Here is a 27,158-nt window from a genome sequence, read left to right as displayed (position 1 = left end):
CACTGCACGCCGACGGCCGAGCCCGGCCTTCTCGCCAAGTGGAGGACGGAAGGATGGGAATGGTCGCCCCAGGTGGCCAGCCGGGCCAGAGGGGCGTGAGCCGGGGAGCCGGGGACAGCACCCCTCGGTCGGATACTCACCACGCGCCGGGGCCGCGCGGCACAGCCACAGTGCCAGCAGCGCCCACAGCGGAGCGGGGCGCAGGGCGGGCATCTTCTCGTTCGCCTCCTCCTCCGCCGCCGCCGCCTGGGCAGATCCACATGGGGAGGGGGTCCCGACAGGGGAGCCCCCACTTTTTCCTCCCCTCCTCCTACTTCCGCGGCTCACGGCCTCGCGCGGCGCCCCGAAGCTCAGACTTCAGTGTCTCCACTGCCTGCACCCCAAGTCCGCCGTTCCTGGGCCGCCGCCACAGCCGCCGCCCGAAGTTTGGCTGAAACTTTCTCGGGTGTGCAGCGAAGCAGCCTCGTGTGTCCTTCCGCCTCGGCCGCCTCCTCCCACCTCAAACCCCGCCCCGCTGTCGCCGCGGCCAGGCCCCGCCGCCTTCGGCACCCAGGGGTTTCCCGCAGGAAGAAGCGCCGGCCCGGGCTGCGCGCGGAGGGATCTACTATGAGTCCTCAGACACCCCCCAGGCTTGCCAACCCGCGTCGAGTCCGGACGCGCCTTAACTCACTCGGCGCTGGAGCGTCTCTCAGGGCCGGGCCTTTGCCAGGGGTTGTGTTAGGACTCTGAACTTGAATCACTAGGGTAGTGAACTTTCCGGGAGAGACAGACTTCATCCAGCGAGATGGGTATCGCCCATATACAACCACACATCCACACACTCCCCGGCTAGCTGGAGGAATGGGACAGAGAAGGACCAGTGCTGTCAAAGAAGGCTATGGGAGCCAAGGCGCCAAAGTCCATTTAAAATGAGCAGAGCCATCGAATGGGCTGTATTGCACCCTTCATTCATTCAGTCATTCATTTAGCAAACATTTCTTAAGTACCTTACTTTGTGTAGCAGTGTGCCGCAGTGTGCCTGGTACAATGGGCTGATACTAAAGACACATGATGCACAAGCTAGCTTTGAGGACCGAGACTTTGCTGCTTCTTTCATAGCGGAGCTGGGATGAAAGCAGAATCTTAAAAAGTTAGTAAAATTTGCATAGGACAAGGAGATCAGCTAAGGATATCCCATTGTAAGATGATAATATCTGAAACTTGGAAACAAACTAAATGCCCACCCATGAAGAAATGGATGAATAATGTATGGTATATTTTAAAACTGAAATGTAGTACAATTGAAAAGACTATATTCATAGATAGAGATAAATATGAGATTTATCTAGAGAGATAGAGATAAAGTGATAGTTTTAAAAAGCTAACAAGGAGATACAAAGAAAAACTATATTATTTATGGATGCATACCACACAGTACATAGTAAAAGAATATAACCAAAATAATGCTTACTTTCTTGACAGGAGAGTGGGGGATGTGATCAGGTATGGGTACAAGTGGGCTTGTTATTGTAAGAAAAGAACTGAAATAAACAAAAAGTTTGTGTGAGCATAGCATTCCATTCGAGAGCCATCATGAAAGCAAATAAGAGAATCAGTAGATGAGTCTGGCATTATTAGCAATGACCAGAGTCAAGGAGGGAGAGGAGGTTGGGACCAGATTATGCAGGTCCTTGACTGACAAGCAGGGGATGGAGGGTACGGTTATCTCTCAGGTCATAGAAAACCACTGAAGGTTTTTGAACAGGAGTAAGACTTGAAGGAAAGAAAGGTTGCTTGATAAGCCTGTGCAAAATTGACTGTCAGGAGCAAAAGGTGAATTGGAGTCCAAGGACTAGTCAGGAGCTTGTGAAACAGTCCAGGCATGGGGTGATGAAGGCCTGCAGTAAGGAGGTAAATGCCAGAATGGAAAGGAAGGGAAAAAAAATGGGGGGGGGGGGGGGGGGAGGCAAACCTCTATTACTAATTGGATGTGGGAGTTTATATCCTGTTGGGAAGGGGAATCTTACCCACAGAACCTCTCTCTGGCTCCTATAGGGAGCCAAACTTCTAAAAATGGTAAATATAAGGCCCTTACTTGACTGGGCTCCAAATCTTATCCTCCCAGCCCCACTGTGAACTTTACACATTAACAGTATTGAATGACTTGAGATTCCCCCAAACATAACTTCTTGTTTCAATCTCTGTACCTTCTGTCCCCAGATTTGGAATGACTCTTGTAGCCCCCTTCCCTCTTCCTCTTGGTGAACTTCTAATCATTCATCCTTCAGTCCTGAGAAGGATCTACAGACACTGTGATGAATTTGTACCCCGCAGACAGTCCCTCCACTGCACTGCTTCTTTATCTTCCACTGTTATCTATTTTTTCACACAAGATCATTTGTGTTTCGATCTTCCCAACCAGATCAGAAGTTCTTATGGGCAAGGACCATGGCCTTATTCATTCCCAGTATCTATCACATGCAACCCAATGAACTGTATCCCACCAGGTTCCTCTGCCCATGAAATCCTCTAGGCAAGAATACTGGAGTGAGTAGCCATTCCCTTCTCCAGGAGGTCTTCCCAACCCAGGGATCAAACCCAGGTCTCCTGCACTGCAGGTATATTCTTTACTGTCTGAGCCATCAGGGAAGCCCCACATAAGAATTAGAATGTACAATAAAACAATGCCAAACAAGTGTAATAAAACAAGTATAATCACAGGTCTGTGAAGTTCCAAACTGGATTTTAATAAGCACTTTATAATAGAGAAGTGAGTGCTATTATTGAAAGTAGTCAGCTTGAGATGCTAGAAACTCTTTTCAAAAATAACATAATTAGTCAAAATAGTTTTGGAATTTCCCTTTTACAAATGTGTTCAGAAAGAGTCGATAACATTACTTTTTAGCTGTTGACCTATGGGGTTACGAGCTTGATCATTTGTCTTACTCACTAAATACCATTCTTAATGACTTGGCTGTATACAAATTTTCAAAATCACCTGCAAAGATTAGATTTGTCACTATTAAAATATGCCAGAAGAATGTAAAAGTAATCACCCCCAAAGAGGAGCTCCAGAAATGACTGTGGCAATGACAACATTATTAAAATAAGTATGTGATTTCTCAAGGTGACTGTTTCAAGAAAAGCAATTATTTTGTTCACATATAAATTTTGTTGGATTTGTTATTGTGTTAAATTTATTGCATAGGACCCCATAAGGACAAAAGTAATACAGAGTAAATATTCTGAATGGAAATAGAAGGCTATGACTGAAGAGGTATTTGAAAGAATGTGTTTTGAAAAAAGCTATGGATATAAATTGCTAAAAATGAAACAAAAAGGGAGCTGAAAAATCAAGGGAAGAAAATGGAATCAGCAAAGACTGGGAGATGAGAGCAAGTAAGTTTAACCCATCAACTGACATTTTGGTGAATATTTACCATGGTCTAAATATTATATGAGGAGTTGAGGGATAACGAAAGAGAGACAAGTATTAATGACTGACAATATCCAATGTGACAAGTGGAATGTTGTGAGTTCACAGCTGAGGGACTATGTGTCATGTCCCAGAACAGGGGTGGTCAGGGAAAGATTCCTGGCAGACCACAATAGCTGGACTAAGAACTGGAGGACCAGAAGATGAATGAGGTAAAGAAGAGACAATTTCTCATGGTTGGAGGTCTAATCTATATCAAGCACAGGGAACAAGCATAGAGGCAGGTGGACAATAGAGATGAGAGATTATTCCCTACAGCAGGTAGATAAGAACTTAGACAGGGGCTCCAGATGTACAGAAAAGACCAGCATTGACTCCTAAGACCAGTAACTGCTTAGGTGAGAGAGGAAGGGTAGACCAAGGAGTCAGCAGTGACCTCAGTGTCTTGAAGTATACTGAGCTATTCCCAGATATAGGAATGACAGGAGAAGGAAAAGGAGGTTTGGTGGAGTAGATAAGTAGGCAAAAGAGCAATGTAGCTGAAGTGAGAAAACTGTTCAGCAGAGTAGCAGCCATGGCTGTTGACTGCTTTAAGGAGAGCTGGGAGGAGCCTGACTGATTATCAGAATGGAACTGCACTGAAATATGCTTTCTGCTATTGGTCTATCCCCAAAGCTAAACCTAAATTCCACTGTGTGCATTTAGATGATCCGTATCAGAAACCAGGGGTCTTGTGGTGGCGTCTCCAAACACCACCATCTTGAGGTACATCTGAGGACATAAGATGCCAGGATCTACCTGGTGATGTCAACCCAAAATGTATTCAGCAGTTTAAATACTCAACTAGATTGGGGAATGGCCTTCCCCCAAGGACAGTGCTTCTAGTCAAAGCAAATTCTACTGTATAGGAGGAACTGGCAGGAAAATATTCAGGTGATCCTGTAACTAAACAGAGTTACTGCCATTTCTTAAATTTCTATAATTTGACTGATAGATAGGAAAATGAGATCCCACAAACTTTCATCTAGGGAAAAAACTCAGTCTCCAAGACCAAACTAAAATCTACAGACCATCAGCAGTAGAAAAATGTGAATAAAACCACCACTAGTTTTGGTTTTGCCAAAACTGAAAATATACATATATGTCTTTACTAATTATAACTCACACATAAAATTGCCTCCCAAGACAAATGCAGAATTAGGCACTTGTTCTCAATTTATTCTCTCAGATCCAATAAGCTGAAAAAAGCCTCAATGGCAGAGATCCTGTGTTATTTGTCTATTTTGCCCCAATTTGTAGTATAGTAGTTATTACACATAAGTGCTCAACAGTACCTGTCTTAAATAAATGTTTAATGAAAAGTATATGTGTATATATATATATGAATTGGGGAGAGGTACAATGCTGACAGAAAGCTTAGGTGTTTGGACAATCCAATGCTGAATTAGTTAAACACTATACACGTTGAAGAAGAGATTCTGTAGTACGTATCAAGCATAGGTTGATATATCAATCTACTTCATACCTTGATATATCAAGCTACTCTATACATCTCACCATACAACCCAGGAACCCAGGAATGTGTAATGAAATGTTTGTGGAAGCAGGGATTAAAAGGAAGATTTCTTTGGAAAATAATGCCTTGCATTCGTGCAGTGCTTTAGGCTTTCCAAAACACTTTTAAGTGTATTATCTCATTTGATCCTCAAAGCAGTCGTGGGAAATAGCCAAGCCAGTCATTATTATCCATTTTACAGATGAAGAAACTGAGATAGAGCATTTAAGTGTCTTGCCTGAGGTTATAGAAGTAATTGGTGACAGAGCTGAGACAAAAACCCGACTCTTTCTGATTTCTTATTGTCTCATTCCACTATCCCATCTGCAGCCCTGTGAAGCACATCCAAAATAATATTTAGGGTGGGGACCTCTGGGCAGAGGTCTGGACACAGCTTCTTATCACTTCCATTTTGGAACAGAACAAACCGACCTACTTATAACTAGGAAACCTAAGCAAGGGAATGCATTCTTTAAAGGCATTTTTTGAGAGCCTGCCCTCTGCAAAACATGTCCTTGACTCCATGGCAGTGCAGACAGGAATCAGCCCCCTGTCCCTGTTCTCCAGAGATCACAGCGCAGTGGGGGAGGCCAACATACAGACAACGTAACGACAGCAGTGATAAAGCGCTATGGGCTATGGGAAAGTAGAGAACACTGGGATGAATTCTGAGGCTGCTTTCAATTCGTCTTGTCTCTATCCAGCACTATGGAAATGACCTGAGGTGGCCTATACAACTGGACTGTAAATGGTATAAACAGAAGAGCCATTTCTTATCCATATTTATAATCCCACAGTAGTCAGTTCTACCTCTTGCATGGAATAAGTGTCCAATAAAGACACATTCTGAGAGGTCCATGAGTTTGGCCAAACAAAGGATAAGTTACAGAAGGCAGGAGTTAATCTCAAGATTTAAACTAGCTCTGAGAATTAGGAGGCAGTCAGACCTTTCAGCTGCACAAAGATCCAAATGGGTAATATAAGAAATTGTAATGTGAGCTCCTTGACATATTTTTGCCCTTTTAGAAATGTGATTATCTCAATTTAATTGATGTCAAGGAGAGGAAAATTTAAGATTATCCTTTTATAGTTAAATCTTCTACATATGTATGTACTACATACCGTATGAAAATATCACTTATGAAACTTAATTAGCAATCCAAAATTCCCTGCTATCCATGAGATAAGCAGGAAAGTTAGTATGAGAATGCTCACTTTAGAGCATTCCTGACTTAAAATTTTCTTTTAAGGATCAATATTTTATGCTTCAGTGTCAAATGAGTATATACTTTTTATATATAATGGTGTAAAAGAGAATTAAACTGTGTGTATCAGCATGTGACCCTAGTTCAAGAACAGCATAAGTCCACAAATGTGCAATTATCAAACCACAATATTATTGGATGAGTTGCAGTGTTTCAGTCACTAAAATGGTTATGCAACTCCGGATATTTGTGAAATGTTAAGGTGTTTGTTCTCATAAACTATGCAGTTGTTTCCACCCAGTATTCTTATTTTCTTCCCTCACAATTAGCCAAGAAATTCTTGAGCAGTGAGGTCCAGGCATACAGAAAGTTTCCACCTTGAAGTCTGGAAAAATGTTTTAAACTATCTGAATGCAGCTCATATCCAAGTCCACTAATGTGGAATTCAAAGTAGTTAATAACTAAGTATGAGGACGGGAGCATGGAGAATAAGGAAAGTAAGCATAAAAAAAGTTCCTTCTAGAGTAATTCATCAGGAGATAATTAATGGGTGGCAACAGGTATTTACAATGGAAGTGTACATGGCCTTAACGATGGGGTTTGCTCTGAAAACATTCTAATTAAAAAGGGAAAGAGTAATTTTACAGGAAAGTACAAATCAGTGGTGTGTATGTGTGCTAATGTGTGCAGAGACAGAGGTGGTAATTGCTGGGCTCAGAGTAGGTATCTGTTGCTGAAGATAATGACCTTGTAAATATATACTAATAGAGTTTCCAACAAAGCTGAAAGTACATCATTATTATTTGCCAGTGTGGGGTGGACTGTGAACTTGGAATTCAGTAGGTGGATCTGCTAGATACAAACTTGTTGTTGTTTTTAATTATTCTGATTTCTGTTAAGAACAGTGTAATACGAATACTCTGTTCTCTTGCTCAGACCACAGGCCTAATTGTTTTTCTTTCAAACCACTGACTCTATCCCTTGTATCACACTTACTCAAAGCTTAAGCAAGAAAAGAAGAACAGATGCTAGCGAGACAGAGAATGTTTTCCACATTAGGATCTATATCTGAGTCCAGGAAAGTATACCTCATTGCTGAGAAAAGCTCTGTGGACAGTTTACAACATCCATTGGTTTATTTTGCAAGATATAGTTAGCTCAAAAGAGCCTTCTTTATTTGAACTCCTATGGTCTGGAGATATTTGCCTATCTACTGATGACTATAATTTCAGAGTATTTACTCAAGACAATGGTTGGGGGAATAGACATATTGGTAAGTAAGTGAAGGAGTAGATAGGATGAACACAAACTGACTTCTGCAAGCTCCAAGTGCTGGAATTAGTAGGCAGATTTCAAGTTTTGAAAAGGCCAACTTGCAACATGCAAGATTTAATAGAGTTCCTTGGTCGTCCACGACTTGGGGTTTTGAGAAGAAAAGGGAAGTAAGAAGAGTTGAAGAGAAGAAACACAGAACGGAAGAGTGGGAGAGGAAGGTGAAAGAGTGCCCTGGAGTAATATGCACCTGCGTAGAAGTGGGGAAGTAGCACGAACACTAGAAAAAGAAGAACCAGTGTGGAGTTCCTCCTTACACTGCCACCTCTTCCCTCCTAAAGGGCAGGGGTGAAGCCACAGCATCATTCTAGAGGTAAAAGAGGCCCTCACTCAGGACACCTCCCAGAAGTCCCTCCCAATAACTCAGAGTGCCCCTACTCTAAATCAGTTTCCTCCATCATAAATATTTATAGATAATAATAACAACAATCATCAGTAATGATAACAGCAGTTCACATTTATGGAGCACTTCCTGAGTGTCCGGCCCTACATCCAGCAATTTACCTGCTTGATTGTTTATAATGCTCCAGCCAGCTTATGAGTAGTCATTATTACTCCTACTTCACAGACAAAGTGGAGTCCGAGAATTTGCCCAGGATCACACCTGCCAAGCAATGGCACAGCCCATGTAGCTGACCACCTCCAGTGGCACACGGTTGACTTTAGCATGGTATATATTCCTGCCCACAAGTCTCTGCCTGAGAGATCCAATCCCATCTATTGTTCAGACCACCAACTTAAGAAGTGAATAGGTTGTCCTCATCTCATTTATTTTAAGCCTGGTCTCCCAAGCTTCTTGTGAGACAGAGCTTAATCGTATACCTCCCTTGTGCTCCCCTATAGCCTGATGCCCAATATCTTGCTTGTCAGCCTCAAACCCTAGGGCATCTCAAGGACTTTATTTCCCTGCTTCTGCCTCCCACATAAGAGAAGGTCAGACAATTATGTAGGCTGGTTCCACATGACAACTTTTTATTCTGAAATACTGCCTTCTATGTGTACCTAATAAGAGACAAATCCGGGAGAGAAAGAACCAATTCTATTTATTGCCATATCTTTTTTAAAGTATAAACTATATGAAAGTGAAAGTCACTCAGTCACATCTGACTCCTTGCCACCCCGTGAACTATACAGTCCATGGAATTCTCCAGGCCAGAATACTGGAATAGGTAGCCTTTCCCTTCTCCAGAGGATCTTCCCAACCCAGGGATCGAACCCAGGTCTCGCGCATTGCAGGCTGATTCTTTACCAGCTGAGCCACAAGAGAAGCCCAAGAATACTGGAGTGGGTAACCTATCCGTTCTCCAGGGTATCTTCCCAACCCGGGAATTGAACCAGGGTCTCCTGCATTGCAGGCAGATTCTTTATCAACTGAGCTATCAGGGAAGCCCAAAACTATATATATATATATATATATCTAAAAATTAAGGGAAAATCACCTGCAATACCACCACTGATACATTTGGTATATTTATTCAGTTGTTCCTTCATATGACATTTCAAATAGTTATAATCAATCCTGCATTCTTGGCTACTTCAGTTCAGTTCAATCCATCAGTCATGTCCAACTCTTTGTGACCTCATGAATCACAGCACACCAGGCCTCCCTGTCCATCACCAACTCCTGGAGTTCACTCAAACTCATGTCCTTCGAGTTGGTGATGCCATCCAGCCATCTCATTCTCTTTCATCCCCTTCTCCTCCTGCCCCAGTCCCTCCCAGAATCAGGGTCTTTTCCAGTGAGTCAACTCTTTGCATGAGGTGGCCAAAGTATTGGAGTTTCAGCTTTAGCATCAGTCCTTCCAAAGAACACCCAGGACTGATCTCCTTTAGGATGGACTGGTTGGATCTCCTTGCAGTCCAAGGGACTCTCAAGAGTCTTCTCCAACACCACAGTTCAAAAGCATCAATTCTTCGCGCTCAGCTTTCTTCACAGTCCAACTCTCGCATTCATACATGACCACTGGAAAAACCATAGACTTGATGGACCTTTGTTGGCAAAGTAATGTCTCTGCTTTTGAATATGCTATCTAGGTTGGTCATAACTTTCCTTCCACGGAATAAGCGTCTTTTAATTTCATGGCTGCAGTCACCATCTGCAGTGATTTTGGAGCCCCCAAAAATAAAGTCTGTCACAGTTTCCACTGTTTCCCCATCTATTTCCCATGAAGTGATGGGATCAGATGCCATGATCTTCGTTTTCTGAATGTTGAGCTTTAAGTCAACTTTTTCACTCTCCTCTTTCACTTTCATCAAGAGGCTTTTGAGTTCCTCTTCACTTTCTGCCATAAGGGTGGTGTCATCTGCATATCTGAAGTTATTGATATTTCTCCCAGCAATCTTGATTCCAGCTTGTGCTTCTTCCAGCCCAGCATTTCTCATGATGTACTCTGCATATAAGTTAAATAAAGCAGGGTGACCATATACAGCCTTGACATACTCCTTTTCCTATTTGGAACCAGTCTGTTGTTCCATGTCCAGTTCTAACTGTTGCTTCCTGACCTGCATATAGGTTTCTCAAGAGGCAGGTCAGGTGGTCTGGTATTCCCATCTCTTTCAAAATTTTCCACAGTTTATTGTGATCCACACAGTCAAAGGCTTTGGCATAGTCAATAAAGCAGAAATAGATGTTTTTCTGGAACTCTCTTGCTTTTTCCATGATCCAGTGGATGTTGGCAATTTGTTCTCTGGTTCCTGTACCTTTTCTAAAACCAGCTTGAACATCTTGAAGTTCATGGTTCACATATTGCTGAAGCCTGGCTTGGAGAATTTTGAGCATTACTTTACTAGCGTGTGAGATGAGTGTAATTGTGCTGTAGTTTGAACATTCTTTGGCATTGCCTTTCTTTGGGATTGGAATGAAAACTGACCTTTTCCAGTCCTGTGGCCACTGCTGAGTTTTCCAAATTTGATGGCATATTGAATGCAACACTTTCACAGCATCATCTTTCAGGATTTGAAATAGCTCAACTGGAATTCCATCACCTCCACTAGCTTTGTTCGTAGTGATGCTTTCTAGGGCCCATTTGACTTCACATTCCAGGATGTCTGGCTCTAGGTGAGTGATCACACCGTTGTGATTATCTGGGTCCTGAAGCTCTTTTTTGTACAGTTCTTCTTGTATTCTTGCCACCTCTTCTTAATATCTTCTGCTTCTGTTAGGTCCATACCATTTCTGTCCTTTATCGAGCCCATCTTTGCATGAAATGTTCCCTTGGTATCTCTAATTTTCTCGGCTACTTCACATACCATAAATCTTTTCCTATGTTGCTACATAGTTGTCATACATCAAGTAACATTGTTATTGTCTGCACAATACTACAGCATTGATGACATATGGAGCTAGAATGCTTTCTATGTTAGTATTGGGACCTGCACCCAGAGTTGTCCATCCTATTGCAGAAACAGCCTCTGCAAACAACCCACCCATACTTCTTCCATTGCCAAACCAGTGGGGTGAATGGGTGGGCCCTTCGACAGCTGAAATGAATCAGCCCCTAAGAATCCCTTACTGCTGCTCTCTAACCTCAGTCCATCTGCCTCTGCACCCCTTACCACACCTCTGTGGTTTTATAAGCCTTTACCACTCTCCTCCAGCCTCTTTCTGTTCCCTGTTTCCTTCCCAGCTAAAGGCCTTACTTCCCATTTCACTAAAGACATCTAGCTCCCCTGTAACTTTTTCTATACTGGCAGGCCATCTGCCAGTATAGAAACATTCCCCAACCTCTCTTCCTTCAACTCTACAACTTATCTCCTATGCTTCTACCTTTGCTTCCTTTTCTTGTATCTCAGAGAAAAGTCATTCCTTCATTCCAATGCTAATCCTTTTACATTGGCCACTGATTTCATCTTCTTCTGCCTTTTCCAAGACCATGTTGCTGTTCATTATCCATCTGCTCTGCTGTCACTCACATCCATCACTCCCTTCCTCCTGGCTTAATCCCTTTAGCCAACAATCTTCCAGCCTTAACTCATGCTTGCACAAGTGTGCAAGGTAAGAAATGGATCTCTTTCCTTTCACCCCCCAATTTCTCCAAGGAGTAGTTTGCCCTTTTCATTCGTTCTTCTTTAACCCACCATAGCTTCCGCTTCCTACATTTACTGAGCATTTACTATGTGAAAACAATGTGGAAATAGAGATGAACAAAGCAGTCCCTACTCCTGAGGGTCTTCCATCTATTGGGGAAGACAGATGGTAAAGCATACAACACAGTGCAATCAGACAAGACAGCTCAGTTATTGGAAGGGTAGCATTCCTAGTAAGGAGTCCTTAAAGAAGAGATGGAGAAAGATTTGTTTAGGCCACTGGTTCTCAAGCTTTAGTGTATTCAGAATCACCCAGAGGGCATGTGAAAACAAATTTCTGGACTCCAGTGTTTTGTTTTGGGGGGGGCAATTTACATATCTAGTAAGTTCCCAGGTGATACTGATGTTGCTGGTCTAAAGACCATATGTTGTGAACAATTGGCTGAGTAACCTGACTTCTGCATGAATTTTTCCAGTGAAATTACTTGTAGATATCACCAGAGACCTATTGTCAAATCCAGAGAACTCCTTTTCAATCTCATTCTCCTTGACCACTTTGCATTCTACACAATTGATTTCTTAATGGGTCTCCTAGTTTCCTATCTCGCCTTCTTGCAGTCCATTCACTGCACTGATGCCCACAGGACTATCCAAAATACAAGTATAATCCAAACTCTACAGGCTGCCACAGAAAACCCTGGCATTCCAGCCATACTTACCTCTTCTGCTGCTGCCCGATATGGTACAGCCCACATTCCAGGTACATCAACCTACCAGCCAGTTCCCAGACGTGCTGTGGCCCACATGCCCCTCACCTCTATGCCTGCACTTTCCTGTGCTTGACATGCCCGTTCTCCCTCCTCTTTTCCAACCAGGCTTCCCCTTGACCTGTGGACTAGCTCCAATGTCGCCTCCTCTGTGAAGCCTTCCTCAGCCTTGTTGCATCTTTCCCTGAGTCCCTCTACAGTTGATTTCTGCACATTACACATGTGTGTGTGTGTGTGTGTGTGTGTGCGAAGTTGCTTCAGTCATGTCCAACTCTTTGTGACCCCTTGGACTGTAGCCCACCAGACTCTTCTGTCCTTGGGATTCTCCAGGCAAGAATATTGGAGCGGGTTGCCATGCCCTCCTCCAGAGGATCTTTCCAACCCAGGGATTGAACCCTCTTCTCTCACATCTCCTGCATTGGCAGGTAGGTTCTTTACCACTAGCGCCACCTGGGAAGCCTGTATTACACATACTGCTTATCAATTAGTTGAATGTATGATTACTGTTAATATATTGGGACCTACTTAAGTGCACAGTCTGGGTCTATTTTATTATTTTGTTATTCTCATAGAAGACACTCAGTGTAGGTGTGTGGTGTTGTGTGAATGAATGTTGAGTACATAGTACTTGAATAAATAGTGATCGGGGTAGACACTCACTGCCTACCAGTGGAGCCCGGTAGTAGGCAGGCAAACAGGAGGAGGAGGAGGAGGACATACAGAGAAACTGTGTTAATGGGCAAGAGTTCAAGTGCCACCTCACAGCCACCTGACTCTGTGACTGGGAGGTTGAACCACAGGCTTTTATCTCCCGTGACTCTCTCTTTCTTTGATGACACACTGGTTTGTCAGTTCCATGAACCAGGCAGTTATGCAGCTGCCTCTTTCTTTCAGTCAAATACTCTCCAGGGGACTTATCCAGACTAAGGAACAACATCTGTGGAGACTGAGCAGGAAACAGTTTGGTTGTTTGGCGTGGTGTGATCACACCACGAGCAGTCAGCCATTTGCCTTTCATTCCAGTCCCACTGCTGACGGAATGCTAAAGAGTCTCCGCCTTTGGAGAGCACAGCTCTCCTCCGTGCTTCCCAGTTTCCCTCTCTCTTTCTCTGTCTCTCTCTGTCTCTCCTCCTCCTTACCTCCCTTACTCCTGTAAATTCTGGTTACGAGGTGACCAGATCCTGCAGAAATAAAACAGGCCTGGTTTTCCATTGGACCAGGCTGCATTCTCCTCATTCTCTAATGATGCCATAAGGTTAAGAAACCATTGAGCAGCTAATGAGCTCAGAACACCCATGCTTTTTGTCACCTAGCCTTTCCCCATCTCCACACAGATCTTCCTATGAAAGCAGCCATTTACTTAGTGACTCCTATATGTAGAAGGAGGTGTTTTACATACATGATCTTATTAGATCCTCACAACTTTCCCGCAAGGCAGATATCGTTATCTCCATTTAACAAATAAAGACACCAAGGCAAAGGAGTTAAAGAACTTCTTATGCAACAAGCTAATATATGGTATGGGTAAGATTGTAATAATTGTTACAATTGTAATAATTACAGTTGCAAGAATTCTAACACCTGTGCGTGTTCCATTACTGTATTCATATTATCTTGGAGAACCAAAAATAACAGAAAGTTACAGAGTTAGCCAGTGTCACGTGCTAAGTCACTTCAGTTGTGTCCAACTCTTTGCAGCCCCATGGACTGTAGCCTGCCAGGCTCCTCTGTCCATGGGATCCCCCAGGCAAGAATACTGGAGTGGGTTGCCATTTCCTTCTCCACAGCCAGTGTCACAGCGGGGATTAAATTCAAGGTGTCCTAAATTCTAGATCAGTCTACAAATATCCACTATATTGAAAGACCTGTTTGGGTATATATGATGTTCCAAGAATTTACAAAACTTAAAAAATATATTTAGGCTACAGTGTAAAAATGATCCAGCATGGGAGAAACTGGTTTTGATTACTCACCAGTGACCCTTGTCTCTCTTCTCCTGTGGCTAATGGCTCCAATCAGTTGGTGCTCCCAAGAAGAGATGATTCCCTATCCCTTAAAGTGATACCTTTATCTGTGGCTCAGACTTGTGCATGCATGCTCAGTCACTCAGGATTTTCTAGGCAAGAATACTGGAGTGGGTTGCCATTTCCTCCTCCAGGGAATCTTCCTGACTCAGGGATCAAGCCCAAGTCTCCTGAAACTCCTGCATTGGCAGGTGGACTCTTTACCACTGTGCCACCTGGGAAGCCCATGGCTCAGGCCACCCCCGGCCCAACTCAAAGCAGTGTTTTAAAAATCTTCCCCTCTCCTCTTTTCCATCCTCTGAAGTACAAAATCTGACCAGGAAGAAGAAATAAAACGGTGACTACATGCACAAGTAGTTTGACAAAATATAAATGACTTTTTATTTCTACAACAATGCCAAATGCAGTAAAACAATGATGTTTCTTCTTTTCAAGTCAACTTGACACTTAAAGAGTATGTTTTCCTGAATATTTCCCTGTTCAACTGGTGTTCTTGGCAATGTGAATAAACAGAGCTGATGATAACATCCATCAAAGTTAAGCACACTGAGTGGGTGATAAAGTCAACAAGAAGTTGAAGACAAGATTTACCCCCGATAAGTTGCCAAGAGTTGGCTATGGATTCTCAGTGGACACTGTGGCTCATTCATCTTTACCCTTCAGCCTTCCACCACCACCGTCATCCCAGCTTCAGCACTGAGGACAAAAGCAGGAAAGAAGGAAAACAAGAATGCTCAGGAGTCAAGTACATGGGCTGAATACATAACAGAGATGATCTGACCAGGATAAAAGGCCAAGACTCAGTGGTAAATTCTTAATGAATGCCACGGAGAACAAAGAGGGGCACTTTAAAAGTCAAAACAAACAACCAAATAAAGGTCTAGAAGAGCAAGCAGACACCAGTGACTACTAGGCTTTCTTTAAGAAACGTTCTGTTTTCTTGTCCCAGCCTCCTCAAGCCCAGCCCAGGAGGGTCCAGAGTCTGCCCTTTGTTCAAAGACTTGAAATTGTTTGCCTTGGATTATTCCCACTCCTGTATTTCCCTTGCCTCTCTTTTTCAAAAGTAGGTTAAGGATGTTCAGGTTTCCCTCAAGCATCTTAATGAGTTAGTCATGATTACAATTGCATCTTTTAAATTGCCCAACAGGTTGAAAGACTGCCATGAAAGGAGCTTCTACAAACACAAGCTGGGCTGTGTTTTTCATTTTATTATGTTGCAAAATGTGAATGAGTTACCTCCCAGTGTTTAATTAGCACGAAAGCTACTGAAGCAGAGAGGAGAGAGGTGGGCTACTGTCTCAACAGAAAATGTCGCTATTGTTCTCACAAGGAACATGCCCATTGGGACTAAAATAAAGAGAGGTTTTTTGCTAACAAATGTGAAAGTGTTTCACACAGCTCACCGCACATAATAGTAAATGCTCTAAGTGTGTTTGGCAGACTGAAATCTTCTCCCTAATCTACTTCTCAGTCAAGTAACCACCCATGGCTACCTCCATTTCCTTACTATCCACTCTCCTGTTCCCTAGGCACTTGAATTTAAGCTTTAACACCTTTCACAGTGTTTCTCTACCCTTTTTCTCTTTGTTGCCCTGCTAAGGATCCTTTTTGGATATTTGTAATTGCTCCTCCATAACATCTTAATACCGCAGATATATTGTTATATCAGTTTAAGTTCTGTATTTATATCTATGTGCCTGTATGCTCAGTCGCTCAGTTGTGTCCAACTCTTTAGGACTCCATAGACTGTAGCCCACCAGGCTCCACCGTCCATAGAATTTTCCAGGCAAGAATATTGGAGTGGGTTGTCATTTCCTTCCACCTGGGAACCCCAGTATTTATATCTGCACTATACATCTGAGATGGTTGAATGGCATCACGGACTCAATGGACATGAGTAATCTCCGGGAGTTGGCGATGGACAGGGAAGCCTGGCATGTTGCAGTTCATGGGGTAGCAAAGAGTCGGACACAAGTGAGAGACTGAACTGAATTGATACATCAAGAACCTGGAGTAGGGAATGACAACCCACTCCAATAATCTTGTCTGGAGATTTCCATGGACAGAAGAGCCTAGTGGGCTACATTTGATGGGGTTGCAAAGAGCTGGACACGACTTAACAACTGACACACACATACACATACTTCAAGAAATTAAATTGCAGGACTTCCGTGGTGATCCAGTTGTTGGGTCTCTATACTTCCACTGCAGAGGGCACAGGATCAATCCCTGGTCTGGTAACTAAGATCCCGCATACTGTGCCGAGCAGCCAAAAAAAAAAAGAAAATTAAGGCAAAAAAGAGCTGTTTTTCATCCCTAAGAAATATTCATAGTACTGTTGAGATGGTGATTGCAGCCATGAAATTAAAAGACGCTTACTCCTCGGAAGGAAAGTTATGACCAACCTAGATAGCACATTCAAAAGCAGAGACGTTACTTTGCCAACAAAGGTTGGTCTAGTCAAGGCTATGGTTTTTCCAGTGGTCATGTATGGATGTGAGAGTTGGACTATAAAGAAAGCTGAGCACCAAAGATTTGATGCTTTTGAACTGTGGTGTTGGAGAAGACTCTTGAGAGTTCCTTGGGCTGCAAGGATATCCAACCAGCCCATCCTAAAGGAGATCAGTCCTGGGTGTTCATTGGAAGGACTAATGTTGAAGCTGAAACTCCAATACTTTGGCCACCTGATGTGAAGAGTTGACTCATTGGAAAAGACCCCAATGCTGGGAAGGATTGAAGGCAGGAGGAGAAGGGGACAACAGAGGATAAGATGGTTGGATGGCATCACCGGCTCAATGGACATGGTTTGGGTGGACTCCAGGAGTTGGTGATGGACAGGGAGGCCTGGTGTGCTGCGATTCATGGGGTCGCAAAGAGTCAGATACAACTGAGTGCCTGAACCGAACTGTTGAGAATACATGGCCTACCAGGCTAGAGTAGACTGATCTAGGCCATAACAGAAACAGATCATAGAACTATTATGAATGCTGGATGAAATCAATTTGGGGAAAAATCCAAGCAAGTGGCAGGCATAAGATTTTGTCTAAATCAGTTTTGAAACTGGTCAAGATAGACAGCTGGCCATAAAGGTTAGCCAAGCAGGATATATGTTGGAGAAAGTAGCTTTGAGGGAAGACAGAAGAGCAAGGTTCAAGGCAGGCAGAGGCATGGAGAATACTGGTTCATTGGCTCATATGATGCCTCACATAGATAAATTCCAGTATCCAGAAAAGCTCCATGGAAGAGAAATTGCTCCCAGCTCTGAAGCCAGATTGGACATTTGTCTTTCATCTTAAAAAGCCCTGGACTATCGGGCTCATTGTGCCTCACTGATGAAAATCTCTGGTTATTATAGGGAAACACATCAAGCTGACCCCTGCATTCTCTAAGAACCAACTTCTTCCAGTACTTTGAGCCTTCTGTATCAGATGGAAGAACCAAGCCTTTTAATCTGTCTTGGAGCTTTACTGTGGTATTCATGTCCTCAGGCATTCGAACAGGTTGATCAGATAAGAAGTCTGGTTTACTATTCCTCGAGTCATTTACCTTCTGGAGAACCTTCTTCTCCTGACCTAAAAACAGAAGTGGACTCAGATCCCTGACTGAGCACTCCAAAACTTGGGCTTCCTAAAGCCATTAGGATCTCTTACAGGTCAAGTACAACAGCCATTCTCATTGATCTTTCAGGTCAGTATCTCTGTGCCATTTGGTACCACTGTTCACACTCTCCTCCTTAATTAAAGGTCAGTCACTCCAACTAAGGTCTTCATCACTCTCTACTTCTGTGATCCTTTGAACACTTGTCTTCACATTCTCCTTCTTTCTCCTTACCCTTCTTAAGGGCATCCTTTATCTTTGGTTCCTTCCCATTGCCCTGGATGCTCATCCCCTCCAAGCTGATCTGTTCGTATGTTCAATTTAATTTGATAAACATCACTGAGCACTGGCTATATGCCCAGGACAGGTAAAAACAGGATATGGTCCTTTCACACTCTTATGGGGAAACAGATATGTATAAAACCAAGAATAACACAATGTGAGATATATAACATACAAAATATCCTAGCATCCCAATGAGGAAGTGATGAATTGTGTCTTAAAGAGACCGTAAAAGACATTCCAGAGGGAAAAGTTTTGATTTGTGCCTTGAAGAATGAATCAAGATTCATAAAATAGAAAAGTTGGAGAGAGAGCATTACAGATAGAGATGAGGATGGAAAAACACACGGCATGATCAAGAAGGGTTAGAAAGCCCATGTGACCATGTGAGGGGGAAGTACAATAGTTGTGAAAGTCAGCAGGGCTTGGGGAGGAGTGATAGGAGATGACGCTGGAGAGTTCGGGACACACTTCAGTCATCATTGAAATTTACATTTGTAGGTGACATAAAAGTGGACGGTCACATTGCCCAGCACATTTTAAAAATTAATGTAGCTCAATTTTACTATATGTCATGCACTGTGCTAGGTGCTGGTGATACAATGATAAATAAGCTGCTCCTCGTAGAAATATACACATGTTTTTTGTTGTTATTTTAGTCATGTCCAACTCTTTTTGACTCAACAGACTGTAGCCTTCCAGGCTCTTCTGTCCATGGGATCTTCTAGGCAAGAAAAGTGGAGTGCGTTGCCATTTCCTTCTCCAGGGGATCTTCTGGACCCAGGGACTGAACCTGTGTCTCCTGCATTTGCAAGCATATTCTTTACCACTGAGCCATCAGGGAAGCCCACACTTGCCTAAAGAATTAATATATGCAATGCAAGGTAATCCATGCAGTGATGGTAGCATGTACATGACACAAAATAGAGAGAGATTGGCTCTGAATGGAAAGATTAGCAGAGAAAAAGTGATATATGAGCTGAGCTTTAAGAGATCAACTGGACAGATCAACTATGGTAGATAGAATGATGGCTCCCAGAAGATATATGTGTCTTAATCCTATGAAGATAAATATCATAGCAATGGGGACTTTGAAGATGTGATTAATTTGGGGAAGATAGAAAAATTATAGATCATCTAGGTGGGCCCATTGTAATCACAAGGATCCTTCTATAAAAGGGAGACAGGAGTGCCAGAGCCAGGGGAGGAGACATGACAATGGAAGCAGAGGTTGGAATGATATGGCCATTAGCCAAAAGAGCATGTTGTTGCTGTGCTCTGCCAGGATCCTCTGTCCATGGGATTCTCCAGGCAAGGATACTGGTGTGGGTTGCCATGCCCTCCTCCAGGGGATCTTCCCAACCCAGGGATTGAATTCCATCTCTTATGCATTGGCAGGTGGGTTCTTTACCACTAGAGCCACCTGGGAAGCCCTGGGCAGTTTCTAGAAGCTGGAAAAGACAAAGAATAGATGATCTCTTATGACCTCCAGAAGGTATGCAGCTCTGCTGACACCTTGGTTTTAGCCCCATAAGCTTCACTTTAGACTTCCGATTTGCCAAAACACAAGGTAATAAATTTGTGTCATGCTTAAGTCATTGAGTTTGTGGTAATTTGTCACAGGAGCAAGAGAACACCGATACAGATGGAACAGTAGGCAGGCTGTTGGGGTGGAGAGCCTTCCAGACCAAAAGGGAGAGCATCACCAAAGACAGAGGCATGGACTAGCATGGTACACCCTGGGGCGGGACTTACGAGGAGCTTAGTGTTGCTGAGCTTCAGGGATTACCAGGTAGGGAGCAGAAGAAAAGGCTGGGTGTGAGGCAAGTGCCAGATGTTAGAAGGCCTTGTAGGGGGCTGTCCTGCCAAGGAGCTTAGGTAGAGTTTAAGCTTAGAAGGAAAATCAGGGGAATTTAATGCTTTTAAGCAAAAAAAAGAAAATACCAGATTTTTAATTTGAAAGGAAGTTTGAATGAGGAAGAGCCTGGGGCAGGGAGGCTATTTAGGAAGCTATTGCAAAAGCCCTGGGGTGCGATGCCCTCAACTACAGCAGGGTAACTAACAGCAGAAGTAAGAGGAAAGAGATATTTAGGACTCAGAGAGTAACAGAATATTGGGAGCCAAAACAAAAGAAAAGCCAAGGATTGGACCTTAGGAGACGGCCATGCTCCCCGCTGAGATGGGAACAACTGGAGGTTACGCCTAATAATTCTTAGGTTGATATTCTCTTTATTGCTGTGTTAAGTCCCATTAACCTATATGTGGACTGTCTTTAAATTCTCCTGCTACCTTTTCCTCAACCTGTTCTCTATGTTGTAGTTAGAACAGCTAATTCCTTATCTTACAGATTCTTATTTAGTCCCTGTGTGTGTGTGTTGAGTAGCTAGGTCATCTCTGACTCTTTGTGACCCCACGGACTGTAGCCCGCCAGGCTCCTCTGTCCATGGGATTCTCCAGGCAAGAATATGCTGGAGTGGGTTGCCATTCCCTTCTCCAGGGGATCTTCCCAACCCAGGGATCAAACCCAGATCTGCATTGCAGGCAGATTCTTTGCCATCTGAGCTACCAGGAAAGCCCTTATTTAGTGCCTACCATGTGCTAGATGATGACTCATTGGAAAAGACCCTGATGCTGGGAAAGATTGAGGGCAAGAGGAGAAGGGGGCAACAGAAGATGAAATGGTTGGATGGCATCACCGACTCAAGGAATGTGAGTTTGAGCAAACTCTGGGAGATAGTAAAGGACAGGGAAGCCTGGCGTGCTGCAGGGGGTCCATGGGGTCACAAAGAATGGGATGCCAGATACTACTACATAGACTGTAGGCATATTGTTATAAACAAAATAACTTAAAAAATAAGCTAACCTACCATATAGCTCAAGGAACTCTACTCAGTGCTCTGTGGTGACCTAAATGGGAAGGAAATCCCCAAAACAGGGGATACATGTATACATATAGCTGACTCACTTTGCTATACAGCAGAAAGTAGCACAGCATTGTAAAGCAACTATAGTCCAATAAAAATTAACTTAAAAAATAAGCTAGCATAAAATTAATCTAGAAGGTTTTATTACAAGGTAATTTTGGACATTTCCATCACAAATTCATATCTTCTACACAGATTTCCAATTTTCCTCGCTTTATAGCCAGATTTTTTGGGCTATGCTCAGGCAGTCTGTCAAGTAGCTTGTCCCAAAGTATTGGAAATCTTAACTTACAAATGGGTTGTGATCTGAATCTATGCTTTTCGAATTAGCTGTGTTTTTTTAAATTAATTAATTTATTTTAATTGGAGGCTAATTACAATATTGTGGTGGTTTTTGCCATACATTGACATGAATCAGCCATGGGTGTACATTTTTGTTTGTTTGTTTTTTAAAAACTTTCAAGCTATTGTGGCCTGCTACCTGGTCCTCCTGCATTGGACTAGGGCATAGTTCAGGCCCCACGTGACTCGCTGTGTGAATTCCGCAACCCACAAACTTGTCCATACCCTGCTCAGCGACCCAAGTTAACTGATGTCCTGCGTGTATGTCATAGCTTTCTTAATTTGCTCTGAAAGTTTAAAAGTGCTGCCTCTCAGTTTCTGTACCCTCAATTTCAACCCCGCCCATAGAACACAAGTTGAATTCCCTCACTTAATGAGTCCCTTAGTAAAAGAGTTTTGAGGAATTTGAAACAAATTAGATAGTGATTGCATTTTTGCTGGCCCACTGACGCCTATATTGGCCATGCTAGCTTATAGTTTTCCTATAAATAGACCCTAGACTATGTGGAGGCAGGAGAATGAAGATGTATAGGACTATTTGGCAAGTCAGTTTTTTAAATAGTAAATGCTTCTTATTTTCCCCCTTTTTTTCATTTTTTAAAAAGATTTCTTTAGTCAGCTACCTCCTTATCCCAGTCTCAACTCAGGCAAATGAAAATTAATGTTAGAGTCCCTCAATTCTTTATCAAGTTCTTGCCAGAGATAATCCAACCCCCTCAATTTCACTAGCCCTAAATAGATGAAGCTATTTAGCATAAATCATAGCTTAAGCTAACCCGAGGCTTAAGGACTGGATGGGACTAGGAAACAGAAGGAGCCTTTGTCTCTGATTCATTGGCTGAACACTGGACCTGGCTTATTCTGGACATCCTCCAGCCCCCAATGAGTATGTCTGCAGCCTTATATTACAGGGCTTTTTTCCTAGGACTTTTTTTTTTCAATCCTCATCTTTGCCCTTTCTTTGCTTTGACACCATTAACTCTATCTTTTCTGTAAATAAACTTTCTTTTTCAATGACTTCCATGACTCTGCATTGGGTTTGTTCTTACTTCTATATTTTATGCAATTTAGTCATTGTTGTCTCTTCCTCCACTCTCTCCTCCTTTCCCAAGGACCTCATCTTGGACCTTCTTCCCTCACTCTCACATGATGCTCTCATCCTCCCCTATGGACTCAGTTATCATCTCCATGTACTCATGACCTAAGTGCCTTCCTGAGCATGAGATACCTAATTCCAACTGCTTTCTCAGCTTACTCATGTAAGTATCTTACAACCATCACACACTCAGTGTTAGACCTCAGAAACCTCTCCTTCCTGCATTTCATATAAGGACACTGCTATTCACTTAAACATTCAAGATATGTGCTTGGAATCATTCATGATTCCTCCCTTTTCCTCATTCCTCATCTTCAGTCAGTCGCCATCTATCATTCCACCACTGCTGTGCTTTTCCAATAACTCTCTTTTTCTGCATCTCCACTACCTCACTTCAGGCTCTCATCCCTTCTGACCAAGATCAGTCTCAGTTCTCTGGACCCTCAGGTCAGCAATGCCTTCCCAGGGCTCAGCTCCCAGTCTTGTCCATCTCTAGTGCAAGCTGCCACTCAGTTGCTTCATTGCCCTTTCTTTTGACAGGCAGACCTAATCATTCATACTCTTGAATGCTAACCTTTGCAACTCTTCTTTCTTTAGCTCTTTATAACACAATCAAATGTTTTTCTTTTAATGGATTACCAGGACTTTCGCACACAAGCCTTGACTGACTTTATTTATAGACTCTTCTAGTTAAATGTCAACAAAAACCAAACATTTTTCAAACTTGCCACCATTTCTACCATTTCTCAGACCTCTACATTCTATTCTTGCCACCAGGTATGAGCCAGCCTCTGCCCCTCTACCTAGATGGATTGTCGTTCAGTTGCCTGTCACGTCCGACTCTTTGTGACCCTGTGGACTGCAGCACACCAGGCCTCCCTTCCCTCACCATCTCCTGAAGTTTGCCAAAGTTCATGTCCATTGCACTGGTGATGCCATCCAGCCATCTCATCCTCTGCTGCCTTCTGATGGGTTACTAATCATCTAACACTTGGTGCATGCTGGGGCACTCTCCGAGCACTGGTCCCTGCTCCTTCCATCGTGTTGCCATAGCACTTTGTGGTGGTGATTGTGGTTTAGTCACTAAATTATGTCTGACTCTTGCCAGCCCATGCACCATAACCTGTCAGGCTCCTCTGTCCACAGGATTCTCCAGGCAAGAATACTGGAGTAGGTTGCCATTTTCTTCTCCAGAGGATCTTCCTGACCTAGGAATCGAACCTAGATCATGGCAGGCAGATTCTTTACCGATGGAGCTATGAGGGAAGCCTATAGCACTTTGTAGGGGGCCTCTATGGCAGTTGATTCAATGGAGTCTAATGAGCGAGGTGTTGCGTTATACTCTAAAGGTACAAAGAAGATGGCACTGCCATCAAGGAGCTTAGCTCTAATTCATAAAGACATGAGTATAAAGAGAAAATACATTTATGTATTTATTTTTAAGAAATCAACATTACAAAGTACTACAGGCGCTATAGGAGAAGTATAGGCAGGGCATGGTGAACAATAAACAAAGGAAGGCGTGTCCACCTCTACCTGTGAGACTGGAGACTGGAGGAGAGAAACCTAAGGACGTGTCTTATAAAAAAGACAACTCTCCTAACAGATGATGAAAGGAGGGGATTCCAGGCATAGTAGAGCATAAGCAAAGGCCTGACAGGATGAAGCAGCAGGTCGTGTTTTGGGAAGAGCAACTGGTTCTCTATGGCTCCCCCAGGATATCAGCAAAGATACAGTGAGACAAGAGGTCAGAGAACAAAGAGGAAGATTTTCCTTAAAAGCAATGAGGAGCCACTGCAGGGTTTTGTTCACTGTAGAAATATAACTGCAAGTTATATTTTTAGCAAGCCCATTCTAACAATAGTGTACAGAGTATAACATAAAGCTTTTTGGTAGTGGGATGGTCTGTCAAAAGTCTATTTTCCCTATTAGATTTTGAGCTTGTTGATGTCGAGAATATCTCTTTCATTTTCATCTTCCTGATGCCCAACACACTCATTCATCAAGCAATAAGAGATAGGCTACATGATACTGGTGCCAGAGTATGGATCTATTCCTGATGCCCAACACACTCATTCATCAAGCAACAAGAGAGAGGCTATATGACACTGGTGCCAGAGTGTGGGTCTCAGAGTCAGGGGAACCGAGCTCTGAGCCAGGCTGTGTCCCATGATGAGACATCAGCAGGTCACTCTCTGCTTTACTTTCTTCATCTATAACATGGTGGTTTATTCAAGATCATCTTTCAGTTCTCTTTTGCTCTAACATTCTGTAATTCTATAAGGGAGGATCCTTTTTTTTTTTTCAAAGCTTGCAGTAAATATTTGGGAATACGAACAACAAATCTGCCTCTGGTTTATAGAGGTGTTAAGAGCTTATTGCACCATGAAGCACAAGTTGACCCAAAGGTTATATAAACCACTCTGAATAGTGAGCCATGATTCTGGTTATGTTGTTCACACAGTAAAAGGATAGGTTCTTTGTGCTGAAGGGGTACAGAGTTGTCTCCTCAAATTCAAAGTCTTTATTGAATTTGTTACAATACAATACTGCACAAATGTTTATTCCTTTTTTAAAGGAAAATACACAGAACTTAGATTATTATTATTAAAAGCCTCTAAGTGATAAGACAAATACATTTGGAAACCATTAGAAGCTTGAGAGACCCAACAGTTTTATCCATCTTAAATTAGTTGTCTATTTATTAGCTCAGCAGGATACACAAAGCTTTATCAGGTTCTTGATGGCCCTTTTATAATTTTAATATACCTTTGACTTGGTAGAATATGCTCTGACATTGCTGCTTCATCAGTGTACTACTAGCCTGATTACCAGAAGTCAAAATTCAGGATCTCTATCACAAAGCCAATTCTATTAACCAAAGTGGGGAAAAAAGACAAGGGCTTTTGTTAGCCTTCACAGTATTTGATTTTTCTTTATAAGACTGTAACCTTCAGGGACTTTCCTTGTCCAGTGGTTAAGACTTTGCCTTCCATTGCAGGAGATGCAGGCTTAATCCTTGGTCAGGGAGCTAAGATCCCACAGGTCTTGTAGCCAAGAAACCAAAACACAAAACAGAAATAGTATTGTAATAAATTAAATAAAGAGTTTACAAATGGTCCACATTAAAAAATAATCTTAAAAAAGAAAGACTATACCTTAAACTCTCTTCAACTCTTTTTTTTTTTTTTTTTTTTTTTGGCTGATGATACAATTTTACTATCTTTTACCCAGAGGTTTTTCTTAATTTAAAACAAACTTCCTCAGTTTTCTTCTCTACTGTGGTCTTTCTCCATTGATATTGGGATACAATTATTTAAATTTAATTCATCAGAGATTTTGTTTCTAAATTTTTAAGTTTAATGTCTTATTAGGCTTTTCCTAATAAATGATTCAGTCTGTAGTATTGAACTCAAATATATAAATTATCTAATTTCTTAATGTACTATCTATTCATAAAATAAAATTCTCACTCTGAGCACATTCTCATAATAAGCAATGTGCCTGGGTTTCCTTTTATTGTAAAGCAGCTGATAAATTTGTGCCAGGGCATACTTTTACAGGATGGTTTGTAAACCAGCCACGGTAATTTGAAGATGCTTCAATTGAGTCATGCCTTCTTTAGAGCAAATCTTTAGACGAGGAAATGAGGCCTGTTTATTAGTGGGTGGACATGAAGAGAAAGACAGTGGTGACACCACCCTTCCCTTATTCTTTCACGGACACTCTTATGTTCCAGGTGGGCGGGCATAGCCTGTGATGCTAGTGATTCCTTGGGCTTTGACTTAGCTGAGCAAGGGTCCTGTTTTCAGTTGCTTGCCTTGTTCTTAGAGACTAACCCAGCAGAGTGGGTTTGGGGTTCAGAATATATCCAAACAAACAAGGTGCCTGGTGCAGCAGTCCCACCTCCAGAGAGGGGCTCACCCTCTTACAGTGCCCCTTTGGTGGCCTCTCAGCCCTCCCATACGTGGGAAGAAGCGGGACTGTCCCTGACCGGTCCATCTCCCTGACACTGTCATTTAAGCAGGGGCTTATTTTCATTGGCTCATTTACCCCAAACCCATGAAGAGCATCTAATTGTCATTTGTCAAACTACATATGAAATATATTTGGGGGTATAAGATTAATAATCTTGAGGAACCAAAAAATGCCCTGGCCAGGTTACCAAAGTTCTAAAGAAAGTCATAAAATTCACAGCAAGTTTCAAACCAAAGAGCACTGTCTGAAACTTAAACAATTTACAGTGTAACTTTAGCTTCTCTTTTATCTCATGAAGAAAGTCAAAATAATTCTAGAAAAATTCCCAGTATACAGGGTTGTACTTACTGTTCCTTTCCTCATCACCCAAGTGAGATTTTCAAATAGCTTTCTTTTAATATCCTAGGCAAGAAATAATAATGGGAAGGAGAAACATCATGCCAGATGAGTTGCTCCTCCTCATCATAGTCCTAGCAGAAGCTGGAGAAAACAGCATGATAAGGGCTACTAAAATGCTGTGCTCTGTGTCGTGCTTAGTCACTCAGTTGTGTCCAACTCTTTGTGACCCCATGGACTGTACCCCGCTAGGCTCCTCTGTCCATGGGGATTCTCCAG

At 42.6% G+C, this 27,158-nt stretch overlaps 1 protein-coding gene across 3 annotated transcripts in view; it reads right to left on the bottom strand.

Annotated features, from left to right (window-relative positions):
• Positions 1-27,158, bottom strand: part of NOTCH2 (notch receptor 2) — a 208,282-nt gene that overhangs the window by 174,878 nt on the left and 6,246 nt on the right. The window contains exon 1 of one of the 3 annotated variants that reach the window (XM_019956708.2): positions 141-475. The exons of the other annotated variants lie outside the window; for them this stretch is intronic. Coding sequence (XP_019812267.2) covers positions 141-213 — 73 coding nt within the window. The 5' untranslated portion in view covers positions 214-475. Of the gene's footprint in view, positions 1-140; positions 476-27,158 lie in introns of those variants that run through there. 3 annotated transcript variants of the gene reach the window in all.

Source organism: Bos indicus, chromosome 3 (assembly GCF_029378745.1).
Source record: "Bos indicus isolate NIAB-ARS_2022 breed Sahiwal x Tharparkar chromosome 3, NIAB-ARS_B.indTharparkar_mat_pri_1.0, whole genome shotgun sequence".
Lineage (NCBI taxonomy): Eukaryota > Metazoa > Chordata > Mammalia > Artiodactyla > Bovidae > Bos > Bos indicus.
The sequence above is the reverse complement of the archived record's forward strand: the minus strand, read 5'-3'. Positions and strand labels throughout refer to the sequence as shown.